Raw genomic sequence first — 21,693 nt, forward strand, 5'->3', positions numbered from 1 at the left:
GTAATTGGAAGGATTTAGGTAGAAAAACCAGAATGTCCTCCTTACAAAACACAGTCTAAACGAATTGTTTTTTAAGTTGTTTCTTTTTCCGCGCTATAAATCACGCACAAATTCCTATACCATGGAAATTCAATTTTAGTGTACTTTCTTTTTTTCTTTTTTTTTTTTTTTTTCGTAAAAATAATTAAATAGGAAATATGGTCTATCACGATTAACTTGGATGGCCAAAGCTTTGCTATACATATCGCTAATTTTGCCGAGTAAGTATTTTATTTATACAAATGTTGTTGTTGTTGATCGTTTCTCGTATAGATTTGTCAAGAGAAAATATTCGTTCTTTGATATAAACGTATCCAGACGAGGAAAAATCAGAATACCTGTTTCGACAGTGAAAAAGGTGAAAGGAATTTATGTGACATTTGCATGACACGTGCAACAATATATATAAAGAGTAGGCCTAGTCACGCGTAACTTCTTTTATTCAATCAGAGAACGTACAAGATACTTTCGGATCATTATGCAGTCGTAATTCTGATAAATTCATTCTGCCTGTTGTAGTTACGCGAACGGATCGCAACTTGATGTGGCTACAATGATTGCTTTACCCTCGTTGCTTGATAAATATTCAATATTCGATCTCGCTGAACTCTTAATTAGCATTTGTATTATATCATTACAGGAAGACGTCACGAGATAGAATTTTAATTAATCGTATCATTAGAATTCTTATCTCATAGTGGCTGTGTAATACGCACGTCGAAAATATTAAATACACTAATTAAGTTTCGAAGGATATTTTATCGCGATTAAGGAACGCGAGAAATCAAGCCTGTCGTTTGAAAAGATTTGTTTATAAAATTGAGAATATTTCTGGTTACAGAAACAGTTAGAAAATCAACGTGTAAATACGATTTGTATTTCGAGCAACAAAGATAGTGAACATTTTTAACAGAAACTATTTAGCTATGTTCTAATCATCGATGATATTTACCAATTCTACTTAAATTATAAAAATGAATATTTAAATTACGAGTTCATTGAAATCACGAAGAAAACTTAAATTCTGAAGCTAATTGAAAGATTCCACGCCTCCCGCCGTTCGAAACCATCCATCACGATTTAAAACCGCTACTACCGAAACATCATTTATTCTTCGAATGAACCACATCACCGACACTCACGTAATTGACATGCAAGTCCTCTGCTCTAGGAACTGACCGATTTCCCAACAACACTGACTCCGTACCAACAATATTTTACCAGCAGTCTTTTTCACCGCTCGTACATATACGAATAGAATAAACTCGCCAGCGTCGGGTATTAGAAAACCATCATTTGCGCAATCTCTTGCACAAGCTGCCAACTTTCATACCGTGACATAAGACATAAGAGACACACAGAAGAGCACCATTATCTGCTTCCTTTTTCCACAACTTCCTCATCTTTTGTCTCTCCCTGATCTTTATACAGCCATTGTTTCACTAAAATTTTCTCTTGTTTTTTGTTAAACCGGTGCATATTAAATTACGTTCCCTTAAATAATTTCTCCGTGATATCGTATATTATTTTATAATGTTACATATTCGTTCGAAATAAATTTTATATACGTAGAGACGTTACAAGAAAGAAGAAGAAATTTCTTTACTAATTTTGGGAAAATATGTAGAAAATACTAAACTAAGATATCTCTTCTTATAGTGGTATTCTTTTATGGAAATGTTTCTAGATTTATATTAAAAATGTTTCTTCGAGGAATCTTGTATTTTTGTATCTCTCGCGAGAGATTAAACGTGGGCTAATTTTCAAGTAGACCGCCACAAGAGCAGAAGCAGATTTGCATAACTCAAACTATCTGTCAAACGTATAACGTTATACCTGGATGCTTCAGCTAGATAGGCTGGATGCCCTATTCTTTTAGTAATCACGATCAAACCTGTCTGAGAATTGTAACATCTTGTAAAATTTCGTACAAAGACCATTTTGATTTTTGGTCAAAAATACGCTCTTCGAAAACGATGAAAGAATATCTCTCTCGTTTAATTAACTCAAACAACCTAACGTCTACCTAAATTTGAATATTCAAGGAAACAACGCGGAGATACTTTTCACATGTACCATAAAATCGCATTTATGTACCAATATCTCCGATAATCCACTTATCAAGTTTTTATAGTTAATTAAAGGGTGTACCGATGAACAGCAATCCGCGTGATTCGCCTATTATTCCGGCTCTCCAATGCTAATTACAAGCAGCATAATCGAGCGTGATAATGAAAATAATATCGCGCACGAAAGGGTGGCTAATTGGACTAACGATATCGGATATTTGGGCCCCGTTAGCCTTCCGAAAATGGCCTTCTGTGAGCATAACTTCTTCAATTTTACGGTTGTTAGACCCGTTTCGTTTTCTTTTTTTTTCTTTTTTTTTCAGTATTCCCTGTTATCTGATTTCACGTTTGCGCCTTGAACGCGGATTTAGCCGCTAATTTCAAGCCCAATCACTGCAATTGCGCCTCTGAATTTTTTCCATCCCCGCCACCAAATCATGCTACTTTCTCGCGCAATTCTTTGCATCCTCATCGTCGATCGTTTTGCACCGTCTTTCATCCGGCAGCCGCGTAATTGAATATTCTTTGACCCTGGAGAAAATCTAGACACGATGCCCCTACCTGTGTCGAAGAATCCGAACGAACTAACTCGTGTGTCTATTAATCTCCTTGGCAATAGAATTTCACACAACTCGAACGTTCGCGTCTATCTTGCATGGCTCGATTCACTTTCCACTTTTCAATCGCTTTTAACTTTCGGAAGAGCATGCTGCTCCATCATCGGATATCGAAGTCTGCTCGGAAAAGTACTAGATGAGTTTCAGGACTTGTCGATTCATCATAGATACGATTAATTATTACACTACTTGGAATGTTTTATGTAAATCGAGTGGAAACTTCGAACGAAGATCTGTAGCACATTTTATGAATTAAAGTTGAGTTATTCGTAAAGTATGGGTTAGTTAGTAGAACTGCTTGCAGATATTTCGTCACAAGACAATATAACGTTAGACACAACAAGTACGTTCAATTTTATGAAACTCTGTAACTTAAAAACTGTCTTTCCTCGAAAAAATGCTAAATGTACAAACTGTTTTCGTTCGATTAAAGAAATAAATCCAACGCAGAGACACGTTTTATTTAAATTTTGCAAGGATTTGCTACGCTCCGAATATTTGACGTATTTCTGATGCATTACACGTGCCTATGCAATTTTAAATTTCCCATAAATTCTATCAATTTTCCATAAACATATGCTACGAAAGTAAATCAGAAATACGACGAGGAATACGATGTTGCGCAGCAAACTGGCGATTGTCTGTATTCAATCTCCGATTGAGACATTCGTGCACGTTGAATCGAATACACGAAGACTGATGGAATGTTTCCGACAGGACAGGGACGCATGAATCAATTGGGAGGCGTCTTCATCAACGGCCGACCTCTCCCGAATCACATTCGCCTGAAAATTGTCGAAATGGCAGCGGCTGGAGTCCGCCCTTGCGTGATATCGCGACAACTTCGCGTCTCTCACGGCTGCGTTTCGAAAATTTTGAATCGCTACCAGGAAACTGGCTCCATTAGGCCGGGCGTCATCGGCGGTAGCAAGCCGAGGGTAGCCACCCCTGAAATCGAGGCGAGGATAGAAGAAATGAAAAGGGACAATCCGGCGATCTTCTCGTGGGAGATCAGAGAAAAATTGGTGAAGGTAAGAAACAAACGGTTTTGCATTCGTTTTATTAGATCGACTTGAAAAGTTACTTCTACCTCTTACGTGTAATACGATAATCATTCGTAATGTGTTATCTTGTTTCAATCGAATAGAACGTTTCGTTAAAGTAATAGATATTAAACAATGAAATAATTAAATAGATAATTAAATTACAGGTATTAGGTGGTTGTACTTGAATTTCACAATTGTACGAAATTCCAACTAGTTATATATTTCATTATATGTAGGTACTTAAACTGCAACTTAATACACGTTAAATTGCTTATTGGATATACGATTTAAGATAACGCAGGTTTAAAATAGGTAATAAATATCGTCATAAATAGAACTCTAGAAGATATATTAATCAATATCATTATCGCTGATAAATCCAATATGTTACCTGTAACTATTTATAGTATAATATACATTAAGCTTTTTATAATTAGGTTTGCATCCCACTAAACGCTCTTAGAAAATACTTTGGCAATGCTTTACCCTCTTTTGTAGAAACCTGCTTCATCCCACAAAGGGCTTAGCATCTAATGTAATACTCCGCTAAATTCTAACTTTGATCATCGTTAGCGATCGATACCCAAAAGCGTGACGACTGCTTTCCTCATCACGTGCCTTCAATCTTATCGGGTAGAACAACGAAACGCTCGTTCTAAAAGATAATTACAAAATTGTCTTTCTCAAGTAACGGCACGTGAGCTAGAGGACACTTCGAGCCACGTTGTTTTGCCTCGGAGTATCAACAGTGTTAAGATATATATAATGTAATAATAAACCTACTCCGGGCAAAACAATGTCGCCGCTACGTGTAACCTTCAAACAAAAGCGATTGGAAACTTTCCGGTACTTCCCCGACCAGTGTAAATAAACGAACGCGATCCTAAGGTGACCAGTTTTTCAGTCCCAGTCTCGAGCGATTTTAATAGCGATCACAGTCTCTAGCGAATCAGTTAGTTCCGAGCGTCTTAGCGAACTTTCTCTGTATTTATTAATTATTTTTAAATATATTTGACGGTTTCAATATCGAGTAATTTCGTCATTTAAACCACACGACCAACCATCCTCTACACTTAGATAGTTCTTTAGATCTGTCACTTAACTTTTGACTGCCACGTTGGTCATATATGACCCGCCACGGTTTCTCCACGGTGGTCATTGGTGACCGGAGAGCTTGAGCTTCTTACAATTGTAAAAATTGAATGAAAATTGACAGTCAGGGTATTTTGAATATAACCGATAAATAGAAGATACTTTGAAATAAAAAGTGCCCCATTGAACGATTAAATTTTTATTAGAACATCGATAAAAAAAAAAGGGAACGAATCTTGCATCTAACGGTGCACTGTCTTTGCATCCATATCTTTGAGGTAATCTACGAATATTATTATAAACACAGCTTGGAAAATAATCGTAAATGCTGCTTTATAATCGTATAATTGAAGTTAGAAGCGTGCACATACCTTACTGTTATATATACAACGAGCAAATACCGTTTACTAGTGTCTTCTACACGTTTCAACGATATATTCTACACGTTTTGCCTGCGACGAAATAACGAATGCGAATGGTTCGTTGAAATAAACGAAGCCTCGTTATAATACGTCGCTATCGACTGTTATCAAGGCGCCACGGTGGTCACCCGTGACCACCAATAAGACAAACGGTCGATCGGGGAAGAATGTTGCCTTACATCGTCAAGTTATTATTATTTTGCCATTGTATGCTTTGAATAATAAAAATACTCCCGCGGCATCCTTAGCGAAACATGTGATTTTGGCGTGGCAATCAAAGTGTTAACATACGAATCCTCGACGCATTCACTGCCATACACGATTTGCACATATATATACAGAAGTGAACGTGTCAGCATATAACAGTTTAAATCGACGATAAACCAATAGACAAATATGTCCACGAAAGATGCAAATGCTTTCGTCTGACGATAGAAACAGCTCTAGAACGCGTAACAGCTAGCCGTACCGTCTCTGTACCGAAGTAGCAATTTCGCGGATCCAGTTTTCCACGGTGGAAAACGTTGAAAGGCGTCGTCGTCCGACCTCTAGATCGGGGGGTGGACGTTTCCGCAGGGTCCCTCTATCTCTCGAAAGATCGCGAGTGAGTGGGGCTTTTTAATCTTGTGCACGAGGCGTGCACGAGGTGGGCAGGGGTGTACGTGAGCGCCCCGAGGCGACTCGCGTGTCCTTTAATACGTTACTGCCCGCCGCCTACACCCACACCTCATTGGCGTAACGCTCCCTCGTTCGTGCCGCGATTTTCGAGTATGCAAAACGACTTTTCCAAGAATAGCCTCTTCCGTGTGCGGCGTTTTATCTCGACACCTTGAGAAATCGTAAGCATCACCATGCGAACAGCCATGTTCCGGCTGGAACTCCGCGGAAGATAATAATTTCCTCGCTGGATGTTCGATAGAGAGGACAGTTAAAAAGAAAAAAAAAAAAAAGAAAAGAACGTGTAATGCGATTATACGAGGGCGTGAGTCGTGTCCGGGGCGTATAGACTTCCAATCGTTCGTATTCGTAGGGATGTGAGATTGATATTAATCTTGGAACGCTTCGAGTATTATATGTATATTTTCATAGTTATACTCGCGTTGTGTGATCTTCGAGCAATCGTGTGACCAGCTGTTGCGTTATACCTGTCACACGCCCCTGTGTTTTAATCCAAGCGCAGAACTCCGTGTTCGTAGTTCAGGCCTTGCCAAAAATTATCCCGCAGAGTGAAAACTACCATCGTTGGTTTGATAGAATTTCCCGTCGTCTATCATCTACACGAATAAAAACTTGGCTTTCGAAACAGGAGGATCTAAAACGTCAAACGAATTTGTCGCAAATTCACTCGAAAATGTACCAAAAATTCCGAGAATGTAACGGAATAACGTGCCGCCTGGTTCGATCTAACGTTTGGTCACCGCTACAGGCTATTTCCACAAATAGTTCGAGACATTTCTACCTGATCAGTATCCTCTAGCAATCGATTTGTACCTAAATTATCGCAACAGAAATTCGATTAGCAGAAGCTCGATCAACGCCCTAAGAACATCCCTTAAGCTCCTAAGATAAAACGAATGCATGGCATGTTGCGTTTCCCGAAAACCATAGTCGCAGTTCGCGAACACCCAGAATTCAAAGGTGGCCGAAACGGGACCGGACCCGACCGCTGAAACCACTGATCGAGATATTCGGGTAGCGGTAGCACTCGCCTGGTAACATGAACAAAAAAGGCAGAACCAACCCTGCATATCTCTGCCGCGACGAAGATAAGGATCGCTATACGGTTCTCAATCCACGAGATGCCCAGGAAAAAATTCCATCCCTCCATTCCGTTTCGTCAAAACCAACGAAACCAATAGAACCGATCCATCGCGGAACCACGTGGTACAACCCAGGGCGATCGTCGATAGAGAGATAAATCCTTGGATGTTGGAAGAGGAGAAGGTTGCAGCTTGGTATACGCATGCTGCACAGGATCGACCGAGACAAAGAGAGGCAGAGAAGGGCAGGAGAGACGGGCTACGCGTGGAGGCAAAGCTGAGAGGCGGAGGACGAGGCCGAAAGAGGAAAAACGGTTTCGTGAACGCGTACGCCGTTGCAGAGTCGTGGAAGCGGGCGGTCGTGGCCGGCATTAATACGGCATTTAATGTTGGAAGGAGGCGTTCCTGGTGCCGAAGACCTGGGGCGGCATCCATCCTTCTTCATCCACCTTCTCACAACGTTTCTCTGCTCGTTCTTCGACAGAGAGGTTCGTCTCTCTCGCGCTGTCATCGCCCCGGACCTAAAGCCTCGACCGCCACCAACGGGCACAAGGATCGTTATTGTTTCTGAGATCGCCGATCCGAAAGATAGCCATCGACACCGGCGACCCTCTTTTTCGCTTTTTTCACCTTCCATCCCTTTTTACTCCGACCCGGCTCTTTTACTCTTCTCGTCAGGCCTCCACCTTTCTCTTCATCTTCGTCGAATATACAGTCGACGGCAAAAATAAGCTGACAGGTAGCGGGAATAGGCATTAACGAAGTTTCGTTAAATACGGTTTCTTCGCGCTGAACGTCAATTTCAATTGTTTACTAAATAATCTATGCACTTGCAAGATACATAGCAAACGAAGCTCGAATACATAACACTAAGTGGTAGTACGTTTAAAATTCATCGATACCTTGTTCCACAACCCTTGTTCCACTTATCTTTGATCCGACTGTATGTATAGGGATACGGTTCCTTTACCTCAGACCTAGGACACTCTAGCTTCTTCTACTTTCTGTTTTCTATTCTTCTGTTTTATTTGATCTCTTTTTTATTTCGATATATTCCTCGGAAATCTTCCTTCTTCCTTCCTCCATTTATTTTGTTCTGCCACTATCGATTTCTCGGTTTTCCTCGCGCTCCCCTTTAACCGTGTAAGATTTCGGATTATCTCTCAGGCTTCGTCGATGAGATAAGGAAGATCGATAAGCGGCGATATAGCTTGCAGATTTTCACAGATTTTCAAGATGCCGCCGGGTATGCGATGTAATATGTATATGAGTATCGGCGTTTCGTTGCGGAGGTTGCGCGTGGTAGTAGGTCGGAATCTACGCTTCGTGAAGCGATAGAGGCATCGAGAGATTAAAGATCAGACGCTGTTTAGCGTTAGCAATCGTAGGACGCGTCGACCGAAGACGGATGATTTTGTATAATATCGAGAACTATGACATTTTGTAATCAAATATTTAGAATATTATAGCTATTAGAATATATACCTATAGCGTATTATACCATAGTATCCTGTCGTTTCACTATGAATATCAAAGATCTTCGTTATCGTTCCTACGCGAAATCATCGTCATTTTTCATAATACGTATCGAAGTGTTTGAACAAATGGAGTGTCAATTAGGCATTTCTTGCTTTATATCGACGATGAAGGTATTTAATACAATTTTAATAACTCAATTTGTTTTGCAAATGAAAAATCTGTTCTGCGAATTAAAAACTTGAACACTTTTATGGCCATACCCAACTACTGTTGCTATTATAATCGAAGGCTCTGTAATTTGCGCCTCGCTCGATTCACGCCTCTGCTCCAGGAAAACGTTTATCGACGTTTATAGTCTATAAAATATGTCCGCAGCCTGTAGACGCGACGCTATTGGTATATTGATCTGTCTCAAAATTAAATACAGATTTTGTGACTATATTCACGAGGCTCGTAAAAAGGCCGTTTCACTATGATTAACTTCTGGTAAATATTCGATTGCGATATCATAGCTTTATATCGGATAATTAGTTACATGCCACCGTTGCAAAATATACAGTTGAAATACGTAATTGATGGATTAGTCGTAAAATTTTAATCAGCTAATTCTACGTTAAAAAGTTGGTCGAATGTTACGACGATCGATAACTTTATGCGTTTCAAATAGTTGTGGTGTAAAATAAAACGTATAGGAAATTTGTTAAATGCGATAACGAAACGTATTTATCATATATAATAAGACATTCAAGTAATTATATCTACTTGTTTAAAATATTATTAAAACATATATCAAATTTCCAATTTGTCGAAGCTTTGCTCTTCAGCAGAATGATTTGTGCGTTAATTACTAATTCTTAGAATAACATAATTATGGTATTGCTTCCAGAAAAGAGAATATTAAGTTTCCTCCAAGTACAGATATCCGAATAGCTTGCTGGAAAAGATGCCTTCTGCTATATCGTCTAATCCCACGAAGATTGTTCAAAAATGTCACAAAATTTCACGTTTGATAATTTACAATTTAGAATTTTTATAGGATAAAATATAACAAACGAAGCCACGCTCTTTACCTACGTTAAAAAACGCAGCAATTTCTTAAGTCTTCGAGTTTCTTAAGTCTTTCGACCAAAATAATCGTATGTAAAAGTAAGCGGAGAACGCTAGCAAAAGAGAATTTACTCAGAAATGGATTTGTAAATCTGCTTTGAATTTCGTAACGCGGAAGGCGCGTACAATTTCTAAAACGTTCATTCTGCCAGCTTTTTCGAGCAAACCTTCTCAGTGTCTCGTACGTAAAAAAAGATTTCACGATCTATCCAACCGTACCATCGAAGAATTCAAGCGTAGTAAATACTTGCGCATAACGGTGCACAACGCGATGTGTAATAACGCTGAATCTCAGCGGCGCAAAATGTATATTTTGCTTTGAAAATGATCGCGCGAAATTGTAGTGCAGTAGGCTGCATTTGCAAATCGCAAATGCCAGGCAAAGTGCAACCCACGGCGCGCCGGCAGCGAGCTTGCATTGTTCTCGCGAATTAGTAATGAAAATAAAACGAAAAGGAGACATTAAATTTAGGATATATAGCTGAGATCGGGTTAGGTAATGACAAAGCAGATTTTCGACAAGATATTAATGGATTTCGGTTGAAATAATATTACCAGGAGTAGGATCTCGATTATCGGCACATCGATTAAAAATGGAACATTTATTTTGTATTTTGTCTTTAAGATATTTATTCTGTTGCTAATCGTTGACCAAATTTCGTTCAAGCAGGAAGGTTTCTCAGACCCTCCGAGTGTCAGCTCCATCAGCAGGTTACTTCGCGGTGGACGACCTGGTGATGATGGGAAGAAGGACTACACCATCGATGGTATACTAGGCGGCGGTGAGTACACGATTAGAATTTAGTATATAAAATTTATTTCAAATTTAGTGTAATTCTTTGCAATTAAACAGAGACATTCGAACGATCGCTTTAAACTCATTTTCTTCGTCATGTGCGTGTCACAAACGACAACTAGAAATATTAAACTACCAACAATTTCCAATAACTATCGCTAGAGCTAACTATGTTTACTATACCTCCCCTTGCATTTTCATTTCATTGAGATAACTGAAGATTCTCTTTTTTCTATTATTATTATTATTTAATTTGTACTTTACAATTTGTCCAGCTGGACATACGGTAAATGTTACTAACTTAATTGCTAAACAACATGTGGATGGCTATCCCCAGTGGGATACCCTCTTCGAGTTTGTCTATTTTATTTCTTTAGTAAGGTCAGTGGGGTGTTTTCTTTTTGGTCTTCTTTCTATGAGAGTAAAGATTCTCTTGGCAACAAAAATCCTCGTCACATCATCCGTGCAACGTTCCTCTATCTACTTCGCCAAATTAATTAGGCTATCGAAGATAATCTCTACGACAATCTTAGCCCCAAACTCGAACCTCGCTACAGAACAATCGCCTCAAGATTCGATCGCATAATTAAAACGCAAACGTCGCGATTCCACAAGATACAGAAAGATACAGCGTTGTACGACGTGGCGCGCGTCATCGGCGTGTTAATTATTCGTTGGCCGGAGGAAGGAAAAACGCGTGGATAGAAACTTAGACACAGAGAACGATGACGAGTGATAAAACGTAAAAAAGAAAGGACGTGGTAGCGATGCGAGACGATATCGCGGGGCGAAAGACGAAAAGAAAGAAGAAAAACACGGCCGCCGATCCATCGTCGGAGGGCATCAAGAGCTTTTAACCTCTGCTGTATCTACGAACGAAGTTTGACGTACGCGAGCGTGTGTACAGGACTTTAAGTCCGGTCCTACGTCGTCGGTTAGGTCAAGTTAGTCCGAATGAGCCGGGAAGCCTTCAGGATTTAATCTTCGGTGGGCGTGAGCAGGATTAGCCAGGTTGCCCACACGTCCGACAAACGGATTACAGGAGTGTCAATATCTTACGGGGCACGCATTATCCCTCTTCTTCTTCTTCTTCTTCTTCTTCTTCTTCGTCTTCTTCTTCGTCTTCGTCTTCGTCTTGTTCTTCTCCTTTCTTAGTCTTTCTCGTCGTTTTTCTCATTTCATTCGCGATCCGTGCACTCCCCTTTTCGAGACTTCCTTCTTCAAGTTCTGAAGGATTATTTTTGCTCGTCTTCCCTCTTATTCTTTTTCGCGGATATGTATCAGAAAATAGAGCAAATTACAGATACACGCGATGAACGTGTCGATGGTCCATCGCGGATATTTACGTATTTAAAAATGCACAGAACACGCGACAGATCGCTTATTTCTTTTTGTTCTTTCTCTTACGCGTATACCATATAAAATGGAGCAAATTATTGTAAATACATATAACGAACGAGTTACAGATGTATTTTATAGAAAATTATTAAGTGCGAAAATGTAGAGAATATTCGATAAGTTACCCCAATAAAGTATTCTATGAACGAAATCTATTTAAAGTTGCAAAAATATGCAAGATCGAAGAAATTATTTAATCGAGAATATTTACGGTAATGAAAAAATAGCTACAAGGTAAGTTATTCTTAAGATAAATGAAACGGCGCGTGAAAGGATAAAAGATGTCGAAACGAAGAAATCAGAAATTGTACGTGAGTGATGCAAGAAACTGATCCTACTTACAAGTCAATTTCGTCTTGTCATCTGATCGATCAAATAGCCAGGAAAAAGAAAGTTAAGTACAAAAACGTTCCGTTCGTATGTAGCATAGAAACAAGGTATATCCTCGTCGATTAACATCCAGCGTGAAAAATACTACAAAGCCGATGTTCCCCACCAATCAGCTGCAACAAAATTCCTCCACGAGTATCAAGCACTCGGACACGATTTTAGGCGACATCGAGTCACTGCCCGTTGACACGAGGCGGGAATTTGTTTTCGTGAGTGATACAGGTAGACAAGGAGGAATTAGCGGTACAGGTGTTCCGAAGTCTTAAAAGTCGGGACCGTCAGGCGCGTTGCCGCGGTCAAGAAGGGAGGCAGAAAGAGAGACGATTGAACGTGGAGAGAGACGGCTTCTCATAAATAAAAATAGTCTGCGCGAGCGAGGGAGGAAACGGAAAGAGGACGAGAGACGAAGAAGAAGCAACGGACAAGGAAAGAGACGAAGAGGGAAGACATGGTGGAGGAAGAGAGGCGCGTATACGTGCGTTTATTTTTAGAGAGAAAACGAGAGGGAAACGGGCCCAGGAGAAGAAGGTGGGAGAAGAACGGCTAGATCCTTCGATCGTGGATCTTGGAGAATGCGAGGAAAGAGGCGAGAGGCAAAGGGACTGTAGGGCCCTGCGAGGGTCCCGCGGAGATCAAACGGGCCGCCTGCCACACGTCGGCAGTGGTGCTCATTTACGGACCCCCGTAAGCACCGTGACACCTTGCAATGCAGCCTATTGATGAATAAGTTTCATGCGAGTCTTTCGACGTGTTGGCTTTCGACGGTTACGAAGAAAAGGGGCTGGAAATGAAAAGACAATGGAATTTTTTCGTTGTCGATGCCGTGTAGCTGCGTGCAAGACCTTTTGAAAATGACGAAAACGATGATTATTTTTAATCGGTTGGATATTTTTGCGAAGAAATGCCACGCCGTATTATTTTTCTCCGACGATTGTAAAATATCAGATGAGAACTGTATCCGGTAATGTCTTCTTTCTGATAATAACGTTAACTAGAATATTCGTCGCAAAGACTACACAGAATATGAACGTAAATGGATCTGCATAATTTTCAAGATACACGACACGTTAGAACCTTCTTTGAACCGAGCGTCAGGTAATAATTTATTTGGAAAGAAGGAACAAAGGTTGCTACGTCTTCTTTGCGATTCAACGCTTGCCCGTAGCAGTAAATGGAAAGAAACTAATGAAATTACGTGAATCGCTGCTAATGTTGTAGAAGCAGTACCGTTAATATATTGAGCGTCGAAGAAACTTCGTGGACGAAGATCGATTAGAGCATTAATTGCCTACTCCATTGAAAATAGATCTGATCCAGGCGATGTAACGACGAGTTAGACGTGAAATGATTAATAACGGCGTAATTGTAAATATAATAATGGATATTCAATGGAAATACATCAAGTTTAATTTACATAATTAGAAACAGTCATCTAACAGATAATGAAAAATCTAAATAATCTATGGACGAATAAGCTACTTACGAATTTCACATTGGACATGGTGTTCGATCTAGTCCTGAAAGAATAATTACTCGAATGAAAGCTACACCTCGACGCAAAGAAATATTGAAATATAATCCGACGTTTAACTGCTAACTGATCCGCAAGTACCTAAACGACACGAATATTAATAAAGCTGTTACGATTAACGTTAAAGTATGTTAATCAGATGCAACGTGGAGATAGGGGTAAATGAATATTAATAAAACGCGAGGCGGAACAGGTGTAAAGCCATCGAGGGCTGTTGTTGAAGCGTTTCGTGAACGAAGTGTTACGGACCGCTTTAAAACTGAACCCCTCAATTACAGATATCCATCGGCATAGACCGTGCTCGAGCATTCATCGTCCCTGCAAATGACCGTCGTTAATGTTTAATACCTTTTAATTAAAAGTTAATCCATCAAACTTCTTTCTCGTGCACCGCGATCTCGCGAGAACGCTTGTAATTATCACGTTTAATCGTCGCTGGGGTTGAGCGATCGTTAAACCCAAATTAAATCGCCTAAACGGGCATTTTAGAATTCAAAAATTAGCGTCCGTCAATTTGCAAAATTTTTAACGCAAGGTGTGACGAACGTTCGTTTCGGTAGCTCAGTCTTCTTTCGTCGTTGCGTAGGAATTCTTCGATTCTGTCCGCGTCGTTTTCTAATTTAATTCGAAACAGTAATGTCGGTGAATTAAGAGAAATTTATGGAAAGGAGTAATTTGTTTAGGAAAGGAATAAATTATTATCTGATATAGTGGTAGATATTACATTCGCAACTTTTAACGTTTCTTGAACGAAACCAACGATCGTGCGATGTTTTGAATTAGCATATCGAAACAGACACTAAACTAGCCAGTGGAAGGCACTAGAACCCATAAACTATCAATTTGCTTGTATTATAGCTGCCACACCCGTAGGTGGTGCCTATGGAAATTCAACGACTAAAACATTAATAGCGTTGAAATAAGACTGGAACTGCAGCGTACAAATTTGAAGATCACAGATAGATAGGGCTAAAGATTCTGTCAGCTGTACCATTTCCCTTCCTGGATGCGGCGAATTGTATAGATCGCTTGCTAGCTTCCAATACCTTCACACAGTGCAAATATGTACACCCCATTGCATAACCATTACGATCCAAGAATCACTATCCCATGTAACATCTTACTCGCTACACTGTAAGTTCAGACTCACCACGCGCACAGATCCTTCGAATTTAAAAAAATATAATACAAATAACTCGCGTCTTTGCTACCTTCGAAAACGCTTTCATCCAAGTCCTAGATATCCACACGAAGAAAATTACTGAAAAGAAAATTAATTAAAAATCGTTGATAAAATTCCCAACAAATACGAATAGCAAACATAATTAAAATTGAAAAACTGAAAAAGACGATTTCAAATGTCTAACCGGCAGTACAGTCGCGATCAATTTTTCTGGCAATTTTCTATCCCAATTCCGTAGGAATACGCCGTCTCACTGATAATCCGAATCGTCCGATTTTTATGCATAGTAAGCGTTTTAACGTTGGAGAACAGGGGTGTACGCGGATTCGCGCTACGGAGAGAAAGGACAATGGACGAATTCCATCGCGGATGGCGAAGGAATAAGAGAGAGCGGTCGTGATAGGGAGCACCTCTGAACGGATATACTCGTACAGCTCGGCCACGAAGGTGTCGGCCGAGTATAGGTGTCGGCAGGCGAGCAGGAATGACACGTAGCCTGTGGCTTTCTCATTCCTTCTTATTCCGTTCCTTTGGCCGAGGCCGCCGACGAGGGATTAGCCTAATGGGTCCTGCCCACCCTCTCCTTCTCTCGCTCTTCTCTCTTTCTCTCTCTCTTATTCCTTTCCACGTGTGTTATATGTATATCCATTCCGATGCTTTACACTTTACACCACCTCCGACCTCCTACGTAATCAGAACCAACCGACCCGATGAGCAACGCCGCTAAGTGATTCACAATCAGGTTTATTGATTGTATCGACGATCGACGCGCCGCTGAGAATTCCAGACATTGATTTAACCGATCCACCTAAGTACACTGACACGCGAGAAGAGATAGAACGTGTCATTAGGCTGTGGTACAGGTGTTGAAAATCGAGCAAATTTAACGGATCGTAAGGTAGCATAGGGTTATTTTAATCGATCTATTTACGCATTTAGTCGTCGTAAAAAAGACGCAAGGCTGAGGATCCACGGAACGTGACGAGTTACGAGGCGAAGGAGGATTATTTAAGTTGCAAAGACACTTGAGATCGAGCTAGCAACGAGCGAGTTCGCCTTGTAATTCGCCGAATCCCACGTTCGAAGACAGACTATTTAACTCGTTATTAGCGCTGTGTAAACACTTATTTACGGGTACATCGACGACCATAATTTTCTAGGAGGGTAGAATTTTTACAAGGGTAGAATCTCTACTCGTTAGAAGTAAGTTTGTTCGATAAATATTAATATTCCCGCCTGTAATTACCATAATTTCATAGCGTATTATCTTACTAGCGGAAGGTATTCTGTTGCTCGTTTTATCACTTCTTACAGAATATCCGCGTGTGTTGGCACTGGTGTTTGACATCGTGTCAAACCGCTCGTAAACCTTCAGTTCATATTTTAATCATATCTGAATACATAATTTGATAGAAATAATATAAAACAACGAGTTGAACCGCCGCCTTAACACGGGCCACGGTGTTGTCCGGAAACAACGCTCGATAAACTTATAAGAGACACGATATTATCGCTAAAAGTATGAAATAAATGTCAATGGTTCGCTCCACGTTGATCCCAGCGAACCTTATCGAAACGATCGAGGGAAAAAAAGACAGGCGAGAGACGGTTGAGTTTCGATGCAACGAAGCATCAACGTTAAAAAAGAATGGGAGCAAATGAAAAAGAGGCGAGGGGCGAGTGTGTCAGAATGGAAAAAGGAGCAATGTCAAAGAAAAGGAGCAGCCTGTCCGGCGTGATATCAAGCCGTGTATCTAATATGTTACGCTGCAAGCTGTTGCGGTCCTTGTCACGCGAGCATATAATCCTTTTCAGATCGAGAATACACCGACCGATCCATGTAATGGTTCACGTTTGATTGTAATCTGTGAAACGGTACCTGGTAAAAACATTAATGCAACCGGGCGAGATTGAGGCGGTCGGATGAAAAGTAGTTTGAGATTACGTCGAATTGGGAAGTGTGACACTCGAAGAATCGTGGATTCGATGAAATCGTAAAAATTTCACAATATACGTTGCTCGAGCATTGCGCCACCACCAGGCGAAATGATAGCGATAAATCATTGCGGTACATAAACCATGCGAGCACGCTGCCTTCGATTAAGAGACATAGGTGCTTTCTAGGAATCGGCAATTTGCGAGATTTATAAATGCAGCTGCAGAATAACGTTTACCAAGCGCAAAATGCTCGATCGAATCGAAGAATAATTAACCGAGATTCTCGGAGAACAAACGTATCGTTCTACGAATAAAAGTAAGTGTAAGATAATTAAAAAATTAAAAGAATTTTCACCCACGACGAATATTTTCGGAATTTTGCCAATAAATACGTTAGTAATTCAAATTATAATCGCTTAGATATAAGTTACTTGAAATAAAATGCACAAACTCGCACGATCGACCCTATAGAAGCAAAGTATAAGCTCGAAGCACGGGTTCAAAATTAGAATAGAAATTTTAAATGCGCATTTCGTCGCTTGCAAATTCTTCGGAAAGATCAATCTGCTATGCGGAACCATGATCGATGTTATAATTCTATCTGCTTGGGAAACGTTGGAAGATGAAACCGTTTCGAGTCAACGTTCGCTGTGAATTCTTTTTTTGCCAGGCAAAAGACGGAAACGGGCCTTAGATCCGAGCTTAAAATTCTACCGTGCGATTTCCACCATGAACAGAGACCACCATGCTCGCGGTTAATGATCCTTGGGCGGTGACTTCTTTACAATTCCCAAGAGTATCTACGTGCCCTGATTTGTACTTGAAGAACTGCGCTATAGTGGTTCGGTCAGGTCGATACACGGGGAAAGAATAGTCCTTCGTGTTGACAGTCTTGTCCCATCGACCTCCTCTTTCTTCCCTTGCGACCAACGCTGACAACAAGATAAATTATAGTCATCTATGCGGTTCGCTCTTTCTACGCCATTTTATGGTTTCGACGCGGTTTAGGCTCGATCTTGTTCACTTTACATCCACAAAATTTGATTTCCCTTTACGTAACAGCTACTTCATCGTCGCTATATATTCGACGAAAGATATTCTACGATGCGAGGAAAAGCGAAATTGAGAATCAACGAACTCGAAGAACTTTATTACTTTTCTTAGGTGCGAAAGGTTTTCTGGAAAAGAAATTTCATTTCGTTACGTGAAAAGTAACGAGATATATATGGGAAATGGAAAATTGAAAAGTAGGATACGTTCAGTTGTGAAACTCTTGCAATTCGAATGAAACGCAAGTAGACGTAAAATTGATCTGAAAGATAGTGGGACTATTGAAATTAGAAAAACTACGAAAGGTACGTAGACCAAAAAGATTGAGACTCGCAACGATGCTAACGGAATTGCAAATACGATCGATTCTAACGGAACGTAGCTGTAGATGAAATTTATTCAACTGTTTCGAATAATCAGACAGCGAGTTCGCGTGCGATATTTTAAACAACGACGCATATACCAGTTTGCCATGACAAGCACATGGTTCCTTCCTCGTCTCACCACGAGGGAGCGTTGACAGGAAAATAAAATGCGCTCTCGGATGTCAACCGCTTCGCGGCTCATTGTTGGCATTTTGTAGACATTTGTTACCATTTAGGGGACCTCACACACGCTCTAAGACCCCCTAGGACCGCTGTGAGAGAGAAAGGTGGAACAGGGAGGGCCCGACTAGATTTATAACCTACGAAGGTGCGGCACCTTTTCCACCATTCAGGCCGCGATTCGACACGCGGAAAGCAAAAGGGAGGCGCAGGAAAGCGGCGATTCTCCCTACGACACAACGGATGCAGAACAGGAACCAACGTTGTTTGCTTACGACGCGATAGGTTTGCCTCGTTTTTACTGCGGGAGGGGGCAGATCCGACACCTCCGTCGTCCTTTCGAACAGCAAAATTTTATCCTCCGCCGTGATTTTCCATGATTTTCAATTACCAATCCGTTCGTTGTACGAACTTGTACAAGCTGCTTGAGAAGCTCCAAACGACCACTCGTAAGTTTCGAAAAATTGCAAGCAGCGATCGAATCGCGAGGATCAGGAAGGCATTACCGTTCCATTGAATTGATACAAAATAGTCCTCTAACGAATTAATACAAAAATTCGACAAACTTTAAGGTCTCTGCTCGTGAGCGATTTTGAAGAAGGTAGCCGAATAAAGTGGTTTTGGGCGGACGAAAAATTACCATAAAATTTATCCCTTGCAAAATTTCCGCTAGGGATTCTTATTCTTGATATTGTTTTTCCTTCAAAACTGCTAAGAGAAATTTCGCTTAAAATCGGCGATTCTTCGATCGTTCTATTCGAGCTTGTTCTGACGACGTGAATACACAGACACGACGTTCGTCGATATCCACGGCACATGATCAGAAGCTGATATACGACGTTGGTTGACGCACGACAAATGCCTGACCAGTGAATTACTCGCTTCACACGGGACGATCTCCGGCTGTCGGTCGGGTTTACTCGTTGATAGGCACAATCAATATCGGCCCTCAACCGAGATGAAAAGAGAGGCGATTGGCTGAATAGAACGCGTGAAAAGATGCGTGTAATCAATTAGAGAGGGCCGCGAAGTCGAGAGCAAATATCTCTTTCGAAGCAACGTCATCCTGAAATGTGCTGGTCAGCATCCCTGCTGAGCAAAGTCCTGTACGTTTACATATGAACGAGAGACTGTTGCGCCGTATAACGAACCTCGATATCTGTGCGCGACCGCTTAGAACAGTTGTAAATGGCTAGATAACTCGTCACCTACGTACGCTTCTTCTCTATGTCTTCGGTGTAAAGTAAAATCGTTCGCACTTTAACGTTCCTGTTCAATCTTCCGCGCGAGTTCTATTGATTTTTCACAAAACACTTTGACTGCCACGTTGGTCATATATGACCCGCCACGGTTTCTCCACGGTGGTCATTGGTGACCGGAGAGCTTGAGCTTCTTACAATTGTAAAAATTGAATGAAAATTGACAGTCAGGGCATTTTGAATATAACCGATAAATAGAAGATACTTTGAAATAAAAAGTGCCCCATTGAACGATTAAATTTTTATTAGAACATCGATAAAAAGAAAAAAAAGAGAACGAATCTTGCATCTAACGGTGCACTGTCTTTGCATCCATATCTTTGAGGTAATCTACGAATATTATTATAAACACAGCTTGGAAAATAATCGTAAATGCTGCTTTATAATCGTATAATTGAAGTTAGAAGCGTGCACATACCTTACTGTTATATATACAACGAGCAAATACCGTTTGCTAGTGTCTTCTACACGTTTCAACGATATATTCTACACGTTTTGCCTGCGACGAAATAACGAATGCGAATGGTTCGTTGAAATAAACGAAGCCTCGTTATAATACGTCGCTATCGACTGTTATCAAGGCGCCACGGTGGTCACCCGTGACCACCAATAAGACAAACGGTCGATCGGGGAAGAATGTTGCCTTACATCGTCAAGTTATTATTATTTTGCCATTGTATGCTTTGAATAATAAAAATACTCCCGTGGCGTCCTCAGCGAAACATGTGATTTTGGTGTGGCAGTCAAAGTGTTAAATAGAATGGAAGTAACGCGATACGCGTATACTTTGTATAGGATTTGACTCCGCGTTGCCCTCATACGCGAACGTTGTTAATAAACTCGCTGTAATTATCTTTATAAATTCCAATCCTCGCTTCTTGCCAATTATGCAACTGAACAAGCTTCGAAACTGACTCGTCGTCAGTCATGCAACGAATTAAATGCCATGAAAAGTACAAACGAAATGCAACGGGAATAGAATTCAATGAAAAGTGCGGATCCTCTATGGAGGAAACTTGATAAATTCCAATCTGTACTTTCGATTAATTATACATAATATAAAGAAGAATCTCAGGAAGCGGTGTTCCTCGAAATTTAATTATACAAAATTGAATCAGATTAAATTATACGAACATAGCGCGGCAGCTTGGCACGTCCCAGTCTCCACCTCGTTCGATTAACCATACGTATAACATGATGAATATAAAATGAAACTGAATTAAATTAAACTACATGAACAGCGTACGAGGGAGTCTCTTAAATTCCACGATCTCTTTTCACGTAGTTTCAACTAACCAAACAAGAGGAAGCTTGAAAAATACCGTTGTTAAGTTAAATTAATTTTTATTATTATTGAAATTCCAATCTCCGTTTTTAACCAGCTACGCGTATAACAAGGGGAATATTTGAAAGTGATGATTCTCGAAATTGAGGTAAATTAAATTAAATTAAGCTTAAATTTAATTGTAATTTTAATTTTAATTTAAATTAAATTGAAAAAGCTTCTTAAAAATTCAAAGCTCCGCTTTTGTTTAACAAAGCAAAAAGGAGGAGGCTGCGAAAGTGGCGTTGCTCGAAATGAGATTAATTTAAATGGAATCACGGCCACGTAGTATAAAAGAACGTAGCGAGTTCCAAGGTCCGCTTTTAACTAACAACGCGAGAAGAAGAAGCTTGGAAAGTTGCGTTTCTCCATTCGATCCGAAGGCTACCGGTCGCAAGAGTAAAATTTCCCGCGTTGGACACGAACGACAGAGAAGACTCGGTGATCCCTTTGGCGGCACCTTTGCCGGCCCCGTACGCATTTCTTCTATGACAAACGGAAGAATGGAAGAATGCTTCGGAGACAAGTTGCATTTACAATAAAGCCGACGGACACCCGGTTTAAATTCCTGTCACCTCGTGGTGGGACACCGCGGACCAACTCGGACAGACCAAAAAATGTTCTTCGATATTTCACCACGACGGCACA

At 40.5% G+C, this 21,693-nt stretch overlaps 1 protein-coding gene and 1 long non-coding RNA gene across 3 annotated transcripts in view; one reads left to right on the forward strand and one right to left on the reverse strand.

The window, feature by feature from the left end:
• LOC139993287 (uncharacterized) overlaps positions 1–21,693 on the reverse strand; it is an 84,557-nt gene that overhangs the window by 60,067 nt on the left and 2,797 nt on the right. The window lies entirely within an intron of this gene.
• The window catches only part of LOC139993284 (protein gooseberry-neuro), a 29,723-nt gene that overhangs the window by 1,649 nt on the left and 6,381 nt on the right, over positions 1–21,693 (forward strand). The window contains exons 2-3 of one of the 2 annotated variants that reach the window (XM_072014865.1): positions 3,443–3,756; positions 10,299–10,413. In XM_072014865.1, coding sequence (XP_071870966.1) covers positions 3,443–3,756; positions 10,299–10,413 — 429 coding nt within the window. The remainder of the gene's footprint in view (positions 1–3,442; positions 3,757–10,298; positions 10,414–21,693) is intronic. The other variant, XM_072014866.1, reaches the window with a different exon arrangement.

Source organism: Bombus fervidus, chromosome 12 (genome assembly GCF_041682495.2).
Source record: "Bombus fervidus isolate BK054 chromosome 12, iyBomFerv1, whole genome shotgun sequence".
Lineage (NCBI taxonomy): Eukaryota > Metazoa > Arthropoda > Insecta > Hymenoptera > Apidae > Bombus > Bombus fervidus.